The sequence below is a fragment of the Nelumbo lutea genome, chromosome 1, assembly GCF_056320005.1.
Source record: "Nelumbo lutea isolate HS-2025 chromosome 1, American lotus-T2T, whole genome shotgun sequence".
In the NCBI taxonomy this organism is placed as follows: Eukaryota; Viridiplantae; Streptophyta; class Magnoliopsida; order Proteales; family Nelumbonaceae; genus Nelumbo; species Nelumbo lutea.
In genome coordinates this window covers 5,853,905-5,874,408 of record NC_142684.1, presented here as the reverse complement: position 1 = coordinate 5,874,408, position 20,504 = coordinate 5,853,905, and the positions used below count along the sequence as shown (strand labels likewise).

General features: G+C 38.9%; 1 protein-coding gene across 5 annotated transcripts in view; it reads right to left on the bottom strand.

The window, feature by feature from the left end:
- LOC148873317 (DNA mismatch repair protein MutS, type 2) overlaps positions 1-20,504 on the bottom strand; it is a 106,941-nt gene that overhangs the window by 29,838 nt on the left and 56,599 nt on the right. For all 5 annotated transcript variants that reach the window (XM_088963674.1, XM_088963670.1, XM_088963671.1 and 2 more), the window contains 4 exons: positions 7,429-7,559; positions 7,195-7,277; positions 5,990-6,093; positions 5,127-5,197 (listed from right to left, as the gene is read on the bottom strand). In XM_088963674.1, the coding sequence (XP_088819800.1) occupies positions 5,127-5,197; positions 5,990-6,093; positions 7,195-7,277; positions 7,429-7,559 (389 nt within the window). The remainder of the gene's footprint in view (positions 1-5,126; positions 5,198-5,989; positions 6,094-7,194; positions 7,278-7,428; positions 7,560-20,504) is intronic.

The following is a 20,504-nucleotide window of genomic DNA, read 5'->3' as shown; positions in this document are numbered from 1 at the left end:
AGAGAGAATTCAGCACACCTGCGAAAATTCTCTCTTGTCGCCTCCTTCCTGCCGCCACCTCACCTGCCAGTTCGATCTCCAGTTCAATGGGAGAAATCAAGACTGGATCTTGATACCAGTTTCTTGTGAAGGGACTGATAGGAAGTTGTGCTCACGTGCCTTCCTACTAATTCTTGCGAAGGATTAGGTTCTTGGGAAGAACACTACTGATTCTGCTCCATCCTGCACTGCGCCATTTTCAGTGGGAGCAGTCTTTGGATCCTTCATTGGGAATGAACACCTCCATTGGGAGATACTACTTCTTTGTATCAGGTATATCCCTCTCCTACTGCTTTTGTTCAGATCTGGTTCAGTTCTTGGTTCAAGATTGATCATTGAAAAATATGATTTTTCTAAAAATAGGGAATGCGATTCCTAGTGGGAATGGGAGAAATTTTTGAAATTCGCCCATTCTATTCCGCAAGATCCGGGCGTCCATGAGAGGCTGATCGAAGCTCTTAGGTAAGCCCAGTTTTTGGATTTTCTTGATGGATCTGTGTGCCCTGTAGCTGGTCTAGGGTTTCTCATCAGAATCAGGAAAAACTAGAGAAAGGGGAAGAGTCTTGTTTTTGCTGGACTCTTCAATTTTGACCTAGGAAGTGGCACCCTAGTTTTTTAGGGTTCCTTGGAGTTTTTTGTAAGGGGTGATTCAAGTCCCACGTGGTTTGGAGGCTTCTAGAGAGGGCGGTTGTCTTTTCTCTCTCTTCTCCCATCCCACAAAAAAGGAACTTTTTGTGGGAAGAAAGCCCAGGACACCAAGAAAGGGTTGTTGGTTCCAAAGGGTGTCTTGTTTGATCTTGCTGCATTTTTTAGTTATTTTCTTTACCCTTTTTGAGAAGCATGGAGGGCCATAGAGTTGAAAATAAGCCCAGGAGTGAAATGGGACTAGTGGGAGGGGGTGCTGGAACCATTACTACAGTTAGATTGGGTGGCACTGGTGGAGCTCACTCTACCTCCTTTGCTCACACAGGTAGTTCACATGTCACTGCAAATTATGTTTCCACTTCAGGTAAGGAAAGACCTCCTTGGATTATAGATTCTAGAGCCTCGGAGCACATGACCCATAGCTCACTATTTTTTCCTCTTACCAGCTCTGCTCTAGCAGAGATAGGGTCTCCACAGCTGATGGATCCCATGTTCCTATTGCTGGGAAGAGATCTTTCAAGATTAATGATTCTATTTGCTTACCCTCTTTCCTTCATGTTCTCGAATTGAGCACAAATTTGTTATCTGTTAGTAGTTTGACTAAGAATTTGAACTGCTCAGTAATTTTTTCTCCTGGACGTTGTATTTTGCAGGATCTGGATTCAAAGAGGACGATTGGGAGTGGTCGTGAAGTGAATGGAATCTACCTCCTGGATGTTCCCCCACACTAGAGTCATCATGTTAGCAAGGACAGTGAGTCAGGATCCGTGAGTCAGATTATACTTTGGCATAATCGTTTGGGCGATTTGTCATTTTCTTCTTTGAGTACTTTGTTTCCAAAACTTTTTGAGTCTGTTAGTCTGTCAATTATGGAATGTGAAGGTTGTCAACTTGGAAAACATTGTAGACATTCTTTTAAACCTAGTAATAAAAGATGTTCTTCTTCTTTTTATGTTATTCATTCGGATGTGTGGGGTCCTTACCATGTTCCTTCTATGGGAGGCTATCGCTATTTCTTCCTATTTGTGGATGATTTTTCTCGATACTCTTGGATTTACCTGATGAAATCCCGCAATGAAGTACCATCCTTGGTGCGGCAATTTCATCAGATGGTACTAACACAGTTTGGACAAGAATAAAGGTGTTCAGATCTGACAATGCCAGGGAATATTTTGAAAGACATCTTGCCTCGTACTTGCTAGAATATGGTGTTGTCCATCAGAGCAGCTGCTCCTACAGTCCACAACAGAATGGTGCTGCAGAAAGGAAGAACAAACACATTGTTGAGACCGCAAAAAGCATGATGATCACATCTACGGTTCCGGTTCGGTTTTGGGGTGATGCAGTTCTCACAGCAGTATATCTGATTAACAGGGTGCCTTCTCGTATACTTGGATTCAGTACTCCATTCAGCCTTCTTTTTCCTCAGGGGGAGATGTTTCATGTTCCTCTTAGAGTGTTTGGGTGTGTCTGCTTTGCACACATCCTTGGTCCTCACCGCTTGAAGCTTGATCCCAAGGCAAAGAAGTGTGTCTTCCTTGGATATGCAGAGAATCAAAAAGGGTACCGCTGCTATGATCCAGTCTCTGGGAACCGATATGTTACCATGGATGTCACCCTTTTTGAATCCACGTACTTCTTCTCACAGAATCCTTCTCAGGGGGAGTGTTTTGGGAAAGTAAGTCAGCAGTCTATCCCTCTTCCATTTCCAGTCCCTGTGTCACCTCCTATGCTTGACCACCACCCGGTGCCACCTACCTTGCCACCTCCTTTGCGCTCTGTTTCTCAGCATTACTCACGACAGAGACTTCACAAGGCGGTTGATTCCACTACAGCAGAACTCACAACACTTCTTGTTGATCCCTTGGAGACTCCAGATTTGGCTAATACGGATTCAGGTATTCCTCTTGATCCTGCTACTATTTCAGTTCCCATTGATCCTACTAACTCTGTTACAAATAACCTTGATCTCCCTATTGCTCTTAGAAAAGGGAAGAGAAAGTGTACTGCTCATTGTATTTCACAGTACTTATCCTACAGTGGACTTTCTCCTTCCTACCGTACTTTTCTCTCTTCTCTTGATTCAGTGTCTATACCCAAGGGTGTTAGTGAGGCTCTCTCCAAACCTGAGTGGAAGACAGCTATGCAGGAAGAGATGAAAGCTTTGATTAAGAATCAGACATGGGACATTGTGGACCTACCAAAAGGCAAGGAGACAGTTGGATGCAGATGGGTTTACACAGTAAAATATAAGGCAAATGGAAGTATAGAGAGGTACAAAGCAAGACTTATCGCAAAAGGATACACACAGACCTATGGCATTGATTATTTAGAGACCTTTGCGCCAGTTGCAAAGATGACCTCCGTTCGGATACTCCTTTTCCTTGTTGCCTCATACTCTTGGCCCTTGTTTCAACTGGATGTAAAGAATGCTTTCCTAAATGGGGATCTACAAGAAGAAGTGTATATGGATCTTCCTGCTGGTTTCTGCAATGATACTGAAAAGGGAAAGGTATGCAGGCTTAAGAAGTCACTATATGGCTTGAAACAATCTCCCAGAACATGGTTTGACAGATTTAGAAAGGCCTTGATTGTTTTTGGCTACACTCAAACTCAATCTGATCACACTTTGTGAAGCGCAGGGGATCTCTGGTGTCAGTTCTAATTGTTTATGTGGATGATATTGTTGTCACTGGGAATGATCTGAGTGAGATTGATAGTCTGAAGAGGAACCTACATAAGGAATTTGAAATTAAGGATCTTGGAGAACTGAGATACTTCTTAGGCATCGAAGTTGCAAGATCAAAATATGGAATTTTTATCTCTCAAAGGAAGTATGTCTTGGACCTTCTTCAAGAGACAGGGAAGCTTGGAACAAAGGCAGTTAGCACCCCTATTGATCAGAACCATAAAATCAGTGCAATAGAAGGTGAACCGGTAAAGGACATTGGGAGATATCAGAGACTTGTGGGTCGGCTGCTATACTTGTGTATGACAAGACCGGACATCTCCTATGCAGTGAGTGTAGTAAGTCAATACATGCATGCCCCACGAGTCCAGCATTGAGAGGTAGTTGACAAGATCCTTGCTTATTTGAAGGGACATCTAGGAAGAGGCATATTGTTTACTGATCATGGACAGTTGAAACTAGAGGCTTGTACAGATGCCGATTGGGTATGATGCTTTGATGACAGGAGATCAACTTCAGGAGTGTGCACCCTAGTTGGGGGTAACCTAGTCTCATGGAAGAATAAGAAACAAACAGTGGTGTCAAGATCAAGTGCTGAAGCCGAATACAGGGCCATGGCGCATGGAGTTTCAGAACTTCTCTGGATCCGTTCTCTGTTAGAAGAGATTGGTGTGCAGGCAGAAGAACCCATGATGCTATACTGTGATAACCAAGCAGCAATTAACGTTGCGCATAACCTAGTCCAGCATGACCGAACTAAGCACATTGAAGTGGATAGACATTTTATCAGAGAAAGGGTATCTTCTGGAGAAGTCTGACTTCCATACATTGCTTCTGATCTGCAGCTCGCTGATGTTCTCACAAAGGGTGTTGCAAAGAACAAGCTGGAGCATGATCTACGCAAGTTGGGAATGTGTGACATTTACTCCCAACTTGAGGGGGAGTGTTGAGTGGGCTGGTTTGTTTTGTTGAGGGCCCAATTCTGAAAAATTTCAAGTTGAAAGATTTGAACCCTGGTCATTTATATAAGATAAAAAAACACTTCGACCATCTAGTTGCCACTTACAAGTCTATTTTAGCTTATAAAATCTATTATATATGGTTTTTATGTGACTCATGGTCAAACCATTTGACCTGTGGCCCTGTAAAGATTCCACTTTTGTGTCCAGTCTGAGTCTTAGAACATTGCTTTCAATTAAAGTTGTTCATGGAAGAGGGTTTATTTGGAATGTGGCAATGTATCTTATGGAAATTTCTTTTCATGAATGAAGGGTAGGAACTGGGAAGAGGAATATGGAAACTCCTTTTGCACTCCAAAATAATTTACCACATGGATGACTCCTAGGTCATTTAGGGAAGATCATGAAATGGCCTAGCTACAAAAACCCATTGCCTATACATATTCATGTACCATAAGCATTCAGTCGCTTTTGTAATGCAAGTGCTGTAGTATATAGTGTGTTTGAGAGAACAAGTAGACATGGTTTATAAAATTTGAACTGAAATGTGAAACAATAAATCCCATGTAGGACCCACTAGACAAACAAGCTGATTGGATGCCTTTAATCAACAGACAAGCAAAGGTGTTTCCGTAATAGCCAGGTCAAATAGTCTTTCCTTAGCATATTTCCAACACAATTTTGTTTTATTTCCAAATAACTGCATTATCCTTATCACATAGCATTAGCACACCATTATATGACACACTATTAGTTTCTTCTCAAACATGCCATTAAACCAATAAGATTCTTACTTTAGATAGTGTTGCGCTTGACGAATGTGCTCTTCAAAATCTTGCTTAAACCTTTCCATATCAATTATTACCTGCATGAAGTAAAGGATACATAACATATCATTAAAGGATAACACTAGTTTCTTTTGGATTAGTAACTTAACATATTTTGTTTTCAGTCTTTTCTTTTGTATTTGAGAAGGGTACAATGGTCCTTTATCCTTTATGTAATTCTCTGATATATAATTCAAATCATTTTAGGCGTGTGGTATGCTTGACACACCCTTTTCAGATTTCTTTGTCGCTTCCAAATTGACTCTGACGTGAATTGTACTCCTATTATTTTAAAATTTACATAACACATTTTCTGTTTTATTCCTACTTATTTTAAAACCTCTTGTTTCTGAGGTATTTGTTATATACCTAATTTTGCATTCAATCCTTCATTAAACAATAGGGGGTAGCTTGTCACCCACAACCATGGTCCCCCAACCTTAATAACAGTGGGATTTGATCCTATGCCTCTGATACAATCAGCCAAGGACCTTGCTAACTGAGTCATCATTAGTTGGTATTATTTTCATCAGTTAAAACAATGCCATCCACAAACAACATGCACCATGGGGCTTCTTGAATGTGTTTTTCAATTCATCTATGATCAGTGCAAACAATAAAAAAGGCACATTAGCAAAATTTTCACTATTTTGTATTTCAAAAACTTATAGCTGTAGCTTTCATGTGTCCTTACATCCTACAATATAAATATGATGGTTAAGTTAGATTGCAATGAGGGACAATGGTTTCATATCTAATGTTTGTTTAGCAGTTCATAATTAAGAAGCACCAAAGGTGTTAAAGCATTTCCATAAACTACTGAACATTACCCCATTAATCTCTTCACTAGCCGTTCCATATAGTTCACGAGCATTTTCTATAATTATGCTAGGTAGTCCTAATCTTTTGGCAATATTGATTGCATTTGAACGTCCTGCAGTGAAAACCCATCATCAATTCTTTCGTAAAAAAGAGAGCTAGAGGCTATCTGTTCCCAATAAGAAGCATCTAACTGTAAGAAACCTAACATATAAATTTAAAGTTGTCTATTACTTGTATAATGCAAATATAAAATATATGATTGTGTGGGTACCAACATTAGAAACAGCAGAAAGTTTAGTTTTCTTGGAAACTATGCAAATTCCAGTGGTCACAAATTCATCCCAAGTTGCACAAGTTTATGATAGCATGAATTCAGGTTTTTACACGTCAATAAGTTTGACTTCTTGATGATTCTTACAAGTTTTCAGCATATATTGTAATCAAGGTTTAAAATGTCAGTATCAGTGGAAATATCAGTTGTCAAAATATTGAAAACATGTAAGAAATATCAGAAAACGCATATGGAAATATTCTAAAAATTGTAAACATAGTGGAAGCATTGTGATATGTAAAAAAATAGAATGCTATTATGCTATTTTATGTAATGATACAGAGGCATAGGTAGACCCTTTTAAATTATTGCCTTGTTCCAAATACTCAACCAAATAATATATTATACAAATAAAAACTAAGATCTAACTTCATGATAGAAAAGAATTTTGACCTGTTTCAAAGTGTTAATCAGGTATATTAGGTGGGCAATAACTTAGCTACTTCACATATCTAAAATATTGTTGCCACCTAATGTTGTAATATCTTGTACTCCACATGGCACTGGTAGCTTTCCCTGGGGAATATGTCTATTCCAGTAAATTTAGTTTCAGTACCTATCGATTGGGAATATGTCATGGAAATACTAGGAGGCTTATGGACATTTTAAACCATGATTATAATGACTAGACTTGTGATCATTCCCAACTGAAAATAGTATTGCATATAAAACAAATTTTAGGGATAACAGATACTATAAGCATGTTCAGATGTCACAAATACGTACAAGAGGAGTTGATATGCAATCTAGTATCATTGAAAAACTTAGATATTTTAAGCATTTATAGCATTCAAAGCACCCAGTATTGCACAAATTAACCATAGTCAATGTTGTGTGTGTGTGTGTGTGTACGTGTATGTGAGAGAGAGAGAGAGAGAGAACCTGGAACTCCCCAGAGTATCTTATAAGTTGGCTTTAAGTTCACTTCATCAAATTCAACAGATGCATTCTCAAAGGCACCATTACTGTAAAAGAAAAGCTACCGTAAACCTTCAAGGTTACAGCCTATATAATAGCCTGCCAGCTGGAAACAAATGCTCAAAACAGCATCTTCAAATGAGATGTACAGGGACTTTTCAAAACAACAGCACCATCTTTAGAACTGACATCAAATACCTATATTTTAGAATTTTGAGCTCGCCATGATGCGTTGTGGCTATTGTCAATAAGGCACGAGTTTCAGCAAAAGATTCCAGAAGTGACATTCCCAGTGCTGCTCCTTCTAGTGGATTTGTGCCAGCACCAACCTAGTGATACAAAAAAAAGGGATGAAAAGGATCATAAGCAATAGCAATAAAGGGATTGAAAAATCCATTTGGAGATAAAAGAAGAAAGAAAAGGATAGGTAAGTCAGCTGTTGTCCAGCCTACTCAAGTTCATGGACTAAGTAAATACCCATAATGCCAAATATGGATACCGATAGGGACATGAATATGGGAAACGGGGATATGGCCCTCCATTTCATAAAATCCTGGATACACACATGGGTATCCCATGTAATGATTATTTTATGAGTTTATCTTGAGTTCTTGAAGCTAAAAGTCATTTCTCAAAATTTGTGTTTAATTAAATTTCAATTATACTTAGTTTTTTTATAGTATAATTTGTAATAATCATTTTCATATTTTAAAAGTTCTTGTTGAATTTGTACTTTATCGCATGGAGGGGTATAGTAATCTTTTTACCTTTTATTAAGCCACCCTAATATAACAATAGAGTGGACAACACCAGTCCAACAAAGATTCTTTCATTCTCTTGTCTATCTCTCTTTTCTCCCCTCTTCTCTCTTCTCTAATATTTCCACAATAAACTACATGGTATGAGAACAGGATAGAGGATATATCTGATTGATCCCTCAAAATTTTATTTTCTGCATATCTGCATCTTGGTTGGGAACTGAAACTGGGTGAATTTTTGTATTTCTTTCTGGACTGATCATATAGAAGACTTTTTTTTTTTCTTTTTCATTGTAAATAGGGTTGTATTTTATTTTTATTCCATTCATGTATTTTATTGGTGGATCTCATTGTATTACAATAGGATGCATGTAGGCTCTTGTAATCTGTCCATATGACATATGATAAGGATATATAATTGCACATAGCTTTGGGCATGTCCAATAAAATGTGCTCTTTGGGGATGGGGGTATCCTTCTTCTTTATGTAATATGTCCATATGATAAGGCTCTTGTAATCTGTCCATGATTCTTGCTGATATGTGACTTGGAGGAAGCAAGAGAAGTTGTTCATTCTGCTCTAGGTTTCTTGCTGTTATTGTTCACAGAGTTGATCACGCCAAGTTGAGTGAAGCTGTTTAGATCCTCGTGAGAAGTCTTCTTGTTGATAAAGATTTATTAGGAGGTATTTTAAGAAAACTACATATATTTGTCAAATTTTTAGGGTACTCTTTGGGGTTCTATTGTGGTTTCTTCTTTCAGCCAAGAAACAGGATATTTAGAAGGGCAGTTCTGATCTCCTTGCATATCTCAGTGTTCAGGGGGAAAATCTAGATTACATGCCATTTTTTATGACCTTTCAGCCTACTCTTGTGCAAGCTCGATACTTTTTGGTTGTAGGAGTTTATTAGACTCCACATTGAAGCATATTTGACACCAGAATTTTCTGGTTTGGACCAGATTTGTTTTTAGAACTCTAGTTGTGATGTTTCCTTACTATTCCGGGTTCTAAGAACTGAAATACAATCAGGTTGAGAGTTCTGATCCCTCATGATAAATATTTGCCCTAATGACTAGAGTTTCAGCCTGGTTTAGCAAGATTTGGAACCCAAAATGACCCCTGGCAAGTTTGAACTTATCTCAGTTCGGTTTGATGGACAGAACTATAGCATGTACCTATTCCAGTTTCAATTTTATGTGAAAGTACAAGGCTTTGGGAATTACTTGATGGGACAAAGGCCCAACCTGATGAGAAGTCTGCTTAGCAAATAGAAAAGTGGGAGGCTGATAATACTCAAACCGATTCCTGGTTGTGGGGTTCAATTGATAATGACTATTGCCTATCAACTTTGGGGATTTCAGACAGCGAGATCCATGTGGATAATTTGAAGAAAGTATATCAGCAAACATATGTGGCCCAGAAGTTCCATCTGGAGTGGAGAAAGGAGCAGGAAATGAGGAGGGGGAAGCAAGGGGACAGGAAACAATAGCGGGGGTGGGGTCAGAATGTTGAAAAGGAAAAGATACAGAACTTTTCCCTTGGAATAAAACAGAGAAAGGGGACTGAAATTGTATTCAGGGGAGGACCCAGGGGAGGAAAGTGAGGGTGATCCGATGATAGATGAGACACAAAAGGTGGAGGGTACTTGCGACATTGAAAAAGTAGTGAATAAGGAAGTGGAAGCTAGCAGAATTCTGGGTCTATTTTTCTTAGGAGGGGAAGAATACACGAAGGAAGCCTTCAGGTCTGTGGAGGAAAGAAATGGGGAGGTCGAAAATCAATAAGATACAGTGGCTGATTGCAATTCAAGTAATTTAATAAATCAAGGGGTGGAAAAGTATGATGGAGGTGATGAGAATAACATCAAGGAGGAGGATGTGGAGAGGGAGGGTATTACGGTTAGGGGTCAGAATTAGAAGGGGAAGATGAAAGAAGCCGTTGGAACTTTAAATATAGTTAGAAGATTCAAAACGCAGAAGAGTAAGAGAAGCCAAAAGCAGATACCAGTTTCAAAGGTTTTGCAAGGATAAAAGGAGGAATATTTGGCCTTGGACCTAACAAGAAAGTAAGGAATCTCAGAAGTGCAGTCAGAAGACAACAGGAAGATGATAATAAAAAAACTAACAAGTAGATTTGCTGATTCAGCATTTGTTGAGGTTCGTTATGGGTATAAGTTGGGGATAGTTTTGTTTTGCTTTGGGTATTGTATGGGTGTATGTTTGTGCTTGTTTGTTGTTACATGTCATTTCATTCCGCATTGTATGGGGTTTGATTTTGTGGGTCTGGTTTTGATGGGATGGTTTGGCATATCTGGGTGTCTTAAGCTTTAGTCAGACGTTCTCTGGGTGTTGTATCTTTTCATTCAGGTGATTGCTTATCAACTTTTCTTGTATCCTATTTTTGGTTTTAATTTAATTTTATTTATCTTCCAATAAAAAGAAGTTCAAGATGGAGTATGATAATATTAATGCATACTCAAAGGGATAAGAAAATTACCGATGATATATTTCATTAATAATTTTATTTTTAACCAAAAGTTTTAGAAGATTAACAAGGAATGAAAAGCTATGCAGTTGCACCTACCCAATTGGGGTGTTATTGATGATATGGATGCTATTCTCAGGAAATTGTTGAAGGAACCTGATGTAGCCTTTCTAGCACAAACTTCTAATGGCAAAGGAACTAGTATTAGAGATTTTTCTTGCGTGCAATGTCATGAATACAAAGAATATGGTCACATTGCTTCACACTATAAGAAATGGAATTTTTGGGTAGGGAAAGTGGTGAATGGAATGCAGAGCCAAATCATTTCAGGGGAGGAAGGGATACAAAGAATATCAGGCCACTATAGATGAAACGCATTTCTTCTGGAACTTCTACAACCTCTTGGTCCTCTTCAAGGCATATTCCTCAAGCATCTATGGTCTTTTGACAGCACAACTTTTTGGTAAGCCTTGTTATTTTAGTTCTCCTGTTAGTCCTCTTTGGATCATTGATTCTGGAGCATCAAATCACGACATGTGTTTCACCTAGCCAGGTCACACTCCTTATTCTGGTAATAATTAAATTGTCACTACTAATGATGATAAACTTCAAATTGCTATTGACACTTGACCCTTTCTAGTACTCCTTTTGGCTCATTGTCAATAAAGCACACACTTCTTGTACCTAAACTCACTACCAATCTGATTTCTATTCAACGGCTTGTTGACAATGGGTATGATGCTCATTTCTCATGTAGTGGTTGTTTGATTGAGGACTAACTCATTGAGAGAGTGACATGGAGGAGTCTAAAGGTTGGACGTATCTTTACATTGGAATTTGATTGTAACTCTTCATCAAATGATTGTTTTTTTGCTTCTTTTTCACTTTTCATGATACCTTTTAACATCTTTGGCATCGTTGTTTGCATCACCCTTGTACCAATAAACTAGCTGCAGTTGTTCATTCTACTTTTTAGAAGAGTAAATTACCCCCTTTTGAGTCCTCAACAAAATCCTATATTACATGTTTCTTTAAGCAAGAGTAAAATACTCATCTTATCTCGAACGGGATTCAAATATTTTGTATGGTTGAGAAAGAAAAGAAGAGTAAAATACTCATTTACATGAATCGGTTTTTCAAGAAAGAAAAGTGAAACTCTTCCTTATTTTACTTTTTCTTTTTGTCTATGCTTGAGACTCTTTTTTTTTTTTCTAAAATCATGCTCAAGTTTAGGGGGAGACTACATGGATAATCAATCTCAAGATCTTTTGAGCTCATATGGTTTCTATCCCAACAATCAATTTTCTTTAACAACCATGTCCTAGCATACCACAACAAAATGGTATAGCAAAGTGAATAGTCAGTCTTCAGGGTTCCAATGTTTCCCCTACTTTCTAGGTTGATCTTTTAGCTACCTTGATATATCTTTAAATAGTCGGCCTTCTCTTACTCTTTCCAATGTTTCTCTTTTTCAACAGTCATATCATCGTCCTCCAGATTACTTAGCTCTACATGTCTTTGGCTGTGTTTGTTTTGTTCACCTCCCTCTACATGAATACATCAAATTGTCAACTGAATCTACTATGTGTGCCTACTTAGGTTACAATTGTAATCACAAGGGTCTTTGTTATGATCTAACTCTTCATCATGTGTGTATCTCAAGAAATTTTATTTTTCTTGAATAGGTCTCCTATTTTAAACAAGTACCCGAGTGTCCAAATAGTTCTATTATTCTTCATGGTTTTGATGTTCCTAACTCAAAGGTAGATGATGTTTCTGTTTGCTGGAACACAGCAGCCAAAGAAGAAGAAGAAGAGAAGAAAGTTTGAGAATGGCGGCTCAACTACTTCAGCTGATCCTACAATCTTATATAGATGTTTACCAAATAATGTTACATGAATGGACTAGAATGCCCCTGATTAGTGATGGGACACCTAGACAAATAAAACATTAAACAAGTTTAGGCCCAATAATTAATGACTTAAGACACAAATATGACTAACATAGACACTAAATCAGCCGAACCAACACTCCCCCTCAAGCTAAGCATGGATGTCAGTCATGTTTAGCTTGCCAAGTAAGTCTAAGAATTTCGTAGAAGCTAGTCCTTTTGTTAGCACATCTGCAATCTGCATCTCGGAAGGAGTATAAGGAATCCAGAGTTCCCCTGAGACTATTCTTTCTCTAACAAAGTGTTGGTCAATCTCAATATGCTTCATCCTATCATGTTGCACTGGATTATTTGTAATGTTGATGGCAGACTTGTTGTCACAGTACAGCCTGAGAGAACACTCGACCTTTATCCCGAACTCACCAAGGGTCCTAAGCCACAGTAGTTCAGCAACACCATGAGCCATAGCTCGATATTCAGCCTCTGCACTTGATCTAGCAACCACATTCTGCTTTTTACTTCGCCATGTAACCAGATTCCCCCCAACAAACGTGCAATACCCAGAAGTTGACTTCCTATCTCCAACAAAACCAGCCCAATCTGCATCAGTATACACTTCAATTTCAATTTTATTGTGTTTTTTGAACAGAATTCCTTTTCCTAGGCAAGTCTTCAAGTAACTAAGAATCCTTTCCGCTGCTCTCATATGAGGGATCTTTGGAGAGTGCATGAACTGGATGACAACATGTACAACATAAGCAATATCTGGTCGAGTGAGAGACAGATATATCAACTTCCCTACCAGCTTTCAGTATCTCTCTTTATCAAGGTAGTCCTCTCCCACTGATTCCTGTAGGCCATGGTTCTATTCTATTGGAGTATCTGCTGGCCTACACCCCATCATATCTGTCTCCTCTAGAAGGTCAAGGACATACTTCCGTTGACATATATAGATGCCCTCTTGTGACCTAGCAACTTCAATCCCAAGGAAGTATCTCAGATGGCCCAAGTCTTTGATCTCAAACTCAGAAGCCAAGAACTCCTTCAATCTTTTTATCTCTTCCAGATCATCCCCAGTAACCACCATATCATCCAAGCCCGAGGAGACTGCTTAAGACCATATAATGCTTTCCTCAGTTTACACACTTTCCCATCAAAACCATAACCTAGTGGAGGATCCATGAATACCTCTTCACGTAGATCGCCATTTAGGAAAGCGTTCTTCACATCCAACTGATGTAGCTCCCATGAGAAGTTTGTAGCTAATGACAATAAAACCCGGATTGTGTTGAGCTTCGCGACTGGAGCAAAGGTTTCTTTGTAGTCAATCCCTTCATTTTGAGTAAACCCCTTTGCCACAAGTCTGGCCTTATATCTTTCAATGGACCCATCCTCCAATTGCTTTATAGTGAACACCCACTTGCATCCCACAGTGCTCTTCCCTTCTGGTAGATCCACTAATTCCCAAGTCCTTGCTTTCATCAAGGCTTTCATTTCTTCATTCATAGCCTCTTTCCATCTTGGGTCAGACACTGCCTCTGAGTACCTAGTAGGGACATGCACGGAGGAGAGAGCAAACATGTTTCGACTGTTGCTACAGTAGTTTGAACTAGTAAGGAGAAAAAGAAAGAGAAGAAGAAGAAGAAGATGAAAGAACTGTCGAACCTGATAGCTAAACCCTATCAGTCGCCCTCTTAATAGTGATTAGGCTTTAATTAATTGTACAAAGACTAAACTGCCCCTACTTAAGTATGGGATAGAGAATCTCTAATAAGACTACCACATGAGCACATAACTTAACAAAGGTGAGTTGACTAATCTACCCTTATTCGGCTAACTCTAACAAGACACAAAGGAATAATAACGAGGAGATAAACGTGAGTAAGAAACAAATTCAGCAATGGAGTGTCGGATAGTACAAGAACGGGTAGACTTACGAAGAGTAATAGGGAGATCCAAATAAGAAGTATGAGTGATAAGATTACATGGAATTGCTGAGACAGAATGATCCGAGTCTGATTGGTTGTTGCCATGAGTTAGAGGGCCTTTTTTCCTTCTATTGTAGGTGATTCTTATATCTTTTTGTTGCCTACTGGTGTCCTCAGTAACATCTGCAGCATCAAGAGTGGTAACAGGCGCAATGGGAGCCTCACTAGGTTCACCCAGGATGTTACAACTAGGAGGATCAGGAGGAGAAGATGGAAGGCCCGAGGCAGAAAGAGGCACAAAAAAGGAGGGGGAAGAAGAATCATCTTCCATCCCACTAGTCTCCCCCTGAAGAGGATTCTGGGAAGAATGAAAATAGGATTGAGACTCAAAAAATACCACATCTTTTGTGATATTTCTTCTTGGTGACGGGATCATAACACTTGTAACCCTTCTATGTAGGAGAGTACCCTAGAAAGATTTATTTCGTAGCCCAAGGATCCAACTTGGTCTTCTTTGGATCCTTTACATGTATAAAACATACACAACCAAAGACTCTAGGTGGAAGAGGAAAGTCTAGAAGATTAGGACAAAGGACAGAGAAAGGAGTTTTCATACCCAACACCTTGGATGGCATCCGATTTATTAGATATGATGCGGTAAGGACTGCTTGAGACCAGTAGTGCTTGGGAACCTTGTGCTGAAATAGTAAAGCTCGAACGGTCTCCAATAAGTGTCTATTTTTGCGCTCAGCAACCCCATTCTGTTGAGAGGTACTAGCACAAGATGACTGATGTAGCATGCCAGCATCCTCCATGAACATGTTCAAGGATCTTTCAAAATATTCAGCAGCATTGTCTGACCAGAATTGCTTAATCTTCTTGTCAAATTGAGTTTCAATCATTTTACAAAATGCCATGGTTATTCGTGACACTTCATCACGTCCTTTTAACAAGTAGATCCATGTGCATCGTGAATAGTGATCAATAAAACTGATAAAGTAACGAAATTTACAGAAACAAGAGGTGAAGGGCCCCAAACATCAGAATGGGCCAAATCAAAAGAAGCTTGAATTTCATTACTAGAAATTGGATAAAGAGTTCTACATTGTTTTGACAACTGACACACTTCACAAACTAAACTTTGACTTGAAATACCCTTGAATAATTCAGGAAACAACCCATGCAATGATGAAAAAGGTAAATGACCTAGCCTAGCATGCCACAAGTGTAACCTAGCTATTGACTCCTCATTATTCTGACTACTGGCAGCAGATGTTTGTAAGGCCAAACTGATGACTGCATCAAGATAGTAGAGACCGCCATACTCATGACCGCTCCCAATCGTTCTCTTTGTCAATCTGTCCTGAAAGACACAATGAGTAGGAAAGAAAGTTATGCTACAATTCAAATTCTTGGTAAGCTTTGAAACAGATGAGAGATTGGAAGTAAGATTGGGAACATGTAGAACAGATTTAAGAGAGGTCCTTGCTTAGGTCAACCCCCCTCCTCCCAGAGATGGTGGAGAGAGAACTGTCAACAACTCTCATCTTATCATGACCAGACAACAATTGTTAGGAAGAAAATAAAGAGGACATATGTGTCATGTGGTCAGTTGCACCGGAATCAACAATCCAAGAAGTAGAGTCAATAGAAATAGTTGCACTATAAGCAGAGACAATACCTAATCTGGCAAGGGAGGTGTAAGCAAGAGAATTAGTCCTTAGATGGGTTAAAGCCCAGCTAAGGACCTCTACCTCATCAGTAGTGAAACCCAAGGACCTGGATGCAGAGGAATTAGCAGTTTGTTCCATGGGAGGAATTAGCAGTGAAACCCATAGATGTGTTCTTCGAGCTATCACCACTGTGACTAGTAACAAGGTTCCCACTTGCTGTTTGACTCTTCCAGTGCTTCTTGTCTTTCCTCAACGCAGCTGGTTTCAGATGAGGATAAAGAACCCAACACGTCTCTTTTACATGCCTTTCACCTCCACAATGATTGCACTTAAGATGCCTATTGTCTGAATGCTTGTGCCCCTTTTGGTTTGAAGAAACCAGGGCTGAATGTTCAACTGGCTGTATTTGAGTGTCAACTTGCATCTCTTTCCTCCTAACCTCTTCATTCCTCACTAGATAATAGACATGATGTAAATCTAGCATTTCATCCCTTCCCAAAATTTGAGACCTTATGCTCTCATACATTGGGTCTAAACCAGCCAAGAACTTAAATGCTCTACCCTTTTCAATTTGTTTATCATGTCTCTCCTTGTCTTTGGCATTCTCCCAATCAAGAATAAGGTGATGATCAAGTTCTTCCCACAATCCTTCTAGGGTTGCAAAATACGTTGCAACCGTCATATCTCCTTGTCTCAATGCAGCAATGTCTTGGTTTAGCCTATAAATTCTGGCATTGTTCTTTCTTTGTCCATAAGTTTTAGAAACTTTCTCCCAAATCTTAGCAGAAGTGGAAAAGTGTTGAACAGTCCTGGCCACTCTTGGAGTCATCGAAGCAGGCAACCAGGACATAACAGTAGCATTTTCCTTACGCCATGCTGCGTACTCCACACCACCCACTTCAGGTTCCTTCTTCTGCCCATCTAAATAACCCATGATTTCCCGGGAAGTAATGAAGAGCATGGCAGAAACAGACCATTCTCTGAAGTTGTATTCATCCAACAACACACTGGTGATCTGCAAGCTGTGCAGATTTGAATTTTCCAGATTAGGAGACCTCTCACCAGTTCTATTATCCCTAGAAGACACTTCTCCCGATATTGAAGACATCTCCTTCCTCTTACAGTGATCACAATTGAAAACTCAGTACAAAGAACACTATTTCAGACTTACCGAAGCTGTTACAAGCCTGAGAACTCCTCATAACAGGTCTGAAACCAAGAACAATCCACCGCTGTACTGTGCTGATTTCTGCTGTCGTAGACTGTGATCACCCCTATGATCTGTACTAGAACTGTTGAAGTCAGTCCTTCCACCTAGATCTGTTCCACACAAATCTCTCTTAGCAGCCGAATGGCTACTACCTGCTGTAAGGTGTCTAGTAGGGCATCAACTTCTGGAACAAACTCCCCTTGGGTCCTACAACCAAGGGAAACCCTAGATACAGATCTTGTTGTGTTCTACGGTCAACCCTAGGGTTTCTTCACAGCGACCAAGATAGGAGAGAGAGAGGAAAAAAAGGAATAGAGAAGAGCAGAAAGGTGGCGGCTGTAACCAGGCAGACGGATTAGTGCTCTGATACCATGTTTGCTGGAACACAACAGTCGAAGAAGAAGAAGAAGAAGAAGAAGAAGAAGAAGAGAAGAAAGTTTGAGAATGACGGCTCAACTACTTCAGCCGACCCTACAATCTTATATAGATGTTTACCAAATAATGTTACATGAATGGACTAGAATGCCCCTGATTAGTGATGGGACACCTAGACAAATAAAACATTAAACAAGTTTAGGCCCAATAACTAATGACTTAAGATACAAATATGACTAACATAGACACTAAATCAGCTGAACCAACAGTTTCAACTAAGGTCCAACCTTCTACAAATTTGTCTGAGATGTCTACGTATTGCCACTTCTCCAACTCCTCTTGTGGGTGGTCCATCAATCATTCCATCATTAGTAAATACACCTGCCTCCACCTCATCCTTTGCATTGTTTTTCTCATATATCTCATCCTCTTGACTGCTATGGGTTTCCTTCCCACCATAGTTCTTCTTTGTTGTTCTTCGGGCTATAGATATTCCCAAGAATTATCGAGAAGCCTTTTTTGTTCCTTGTTAGAAGCAAGCAATGGATACTGAGATCTATGCCTTGATTGAGAATGACACATGGGAGATGATGCCTCTTCCTCCTAATGTGGAAACTATTGGTAGTAGATTGGTATACTTTATTGAACTAAAATCCAATGATAGGACTAATATATATAAAGTTCATCTGGTTGCCAAGGGTTAAGGAGTATAGAGTTGATTATGAAGAAACCCTTTCTTTAACTGTCAAAATGACAACTGTGCATCTAATTCTTGCATTGTTCGCCATTCATGGATGGCTAGTTTTTTCAGATGGATCTCACCAATGCATTTCTTCATGGCAATTCAAAGAAAACTGTTTACATGAAACCTCCATCTGGATACTTTACCGACCAACACTTAATATGTTGTCTTAAGAAATCACTAAGCTCCTTGTCCCTAGTTTGAGCATTTTCATCATGCTCTTCTAGAAGCTGGTTACCATCAAAGAGCCTATGATTCATCTCTCTCCCTTTCTTATGTTGATCGTGGTCCCACCATTTTTCTTGTCTATGTGGATGGTATTCTTATCATAGATCTTGAAAGAATACAATGGCTTAAGTTCTTGTTCCAATGTTCATTTAAGAAGAATAATCTAAGATGCTATGACTCATTTTCTTGTTCTAGAGGTGCAATCTTCTTCTTGGGGTTGTTTTGTGAATTAAAGAAAATATACTAGATATTTATTTCAGCTAGCTCTTCTCACTGACTTCAAGCAGGTTGACACTCCTATGGAACTCAATGTGAAACTGTCTCGTGATGAAGAACTCCCGTAGGACCCAACTATGTATCATAGGCTGGTTGGGAGACTAATTTATCTCATTGTGACTTGTCCAAACAACGCTAACAATGTTCAAGTGGTTAGCCAATTTATATATGCTCCTAGACATCCTCACCTCATTCTCATTGTGGTTCCTAGGATTATTCAGTATTTCCATGGGACTCTTGATTATGGATTGTTTTTCCCTTCATCTTTGCTCCATCTCCATGCATATTCTGATGTTGATTGGGCAGGGCGTCTAGATGTACAATCTACAACAAGGTGAAGTATCTTCCTCGGTGACTCCTTTATCTCATGGAAGTTAAGAAGCAGACTACTGTGTTCAAATCATCTACTGAAATTGAATATAGGGCCATGTTTACTGCACACTGAAATTGTTTGGTTGAGGGGTCTTCTTTAGGAACTTCGCTTTCCCTTCAATGTTCATACACCCAAGATTTTAAGAGGCTGAAGGTGTAGTGGCCCAGAAAGGTGAGGCGTAAGCCTCAACAATTAAGAAAAAAAAGTAAAGAAAATTTATAAATGATAAAATAACTTATAATATACCAAGTTAGAATGATGGAAGGTACAAATATCCATAAAATAAAAGTTTATAAGCAATAACTTTTAACTTTTGAGCATTAAATAAAATAATAATTAATCATCTAACAATTATAAGCATTTTGCATTTTATGTTTCAAAATGAAATTATTCATATGAAGAATCATCTATATGATGGGCATTAGATCTATGGTCATCCAACAATTCTGAAAAAAAAAAAAAAGAAACAATGTAGTTGATTTGATTTATGCAAAAAAACCAATAAAAAGAAAAATAAATCCATTAGGAACAAAAATCCGCTTGATTTATCCAAGAGAAACTAATAACTTGATTGGCCCCTTTTTTAGCATTGAACTCTCCTAGGCTGAAATACTAAGAGAAACTGATAGAACTTGATTTGTGCTATTGGTTTTTCATTTCTACTCTTTTTATTTGGCCCATAATTATTAAAGTGCTTTTTCTATATATTTTGGACTATAGAAAATACATAAAAACGTATTTTTTGCATGAAATCACTAAAAAATGTTGATATCTGAGGCTTTGGCGTCTTATGTAACGCCTCACACCTTGAGACTTAAGGCTTACGCCTCATTCCGACAAAGGCTTAAGCCTCAAACCAAAGTTGTGAGCCTTAAGCCTTGAGGCAAAATCTGAGTGCCTCGCCTCAAGGCTTAATCCTTTTTAAAACAATGCATACACCATATTATGCTAATAATATGAGTGCTATCTGCATTCCTTCCAACCCAGTTTTACATGAATGCAGCAAACACAGTGAGGTTGACTGCCATTTCATGGTCAATTTGTAGCATGCACAATCACACTTCCACACATTTCATCTAAGCTTCAACTCAATGATATCCTCACTAAAGCCATGACTCTTGTGTTCCAAGAGTTCCTTGTGGGAAAACTAATGTTGTCTCCACATCAGTTCAAGGGGGAAGATAAAAAGAGTTGTATGCTATTGTTATTTTATTCTTGTATTGTACTGGTGCTTCTCATTGTATTACAATAGGATGTATATAGGCTATCTTGTAATCTGTCATATAATAAGGGGTATTTATGTAACATTCATATCCCTGGTCATGGCAGCAAAGGA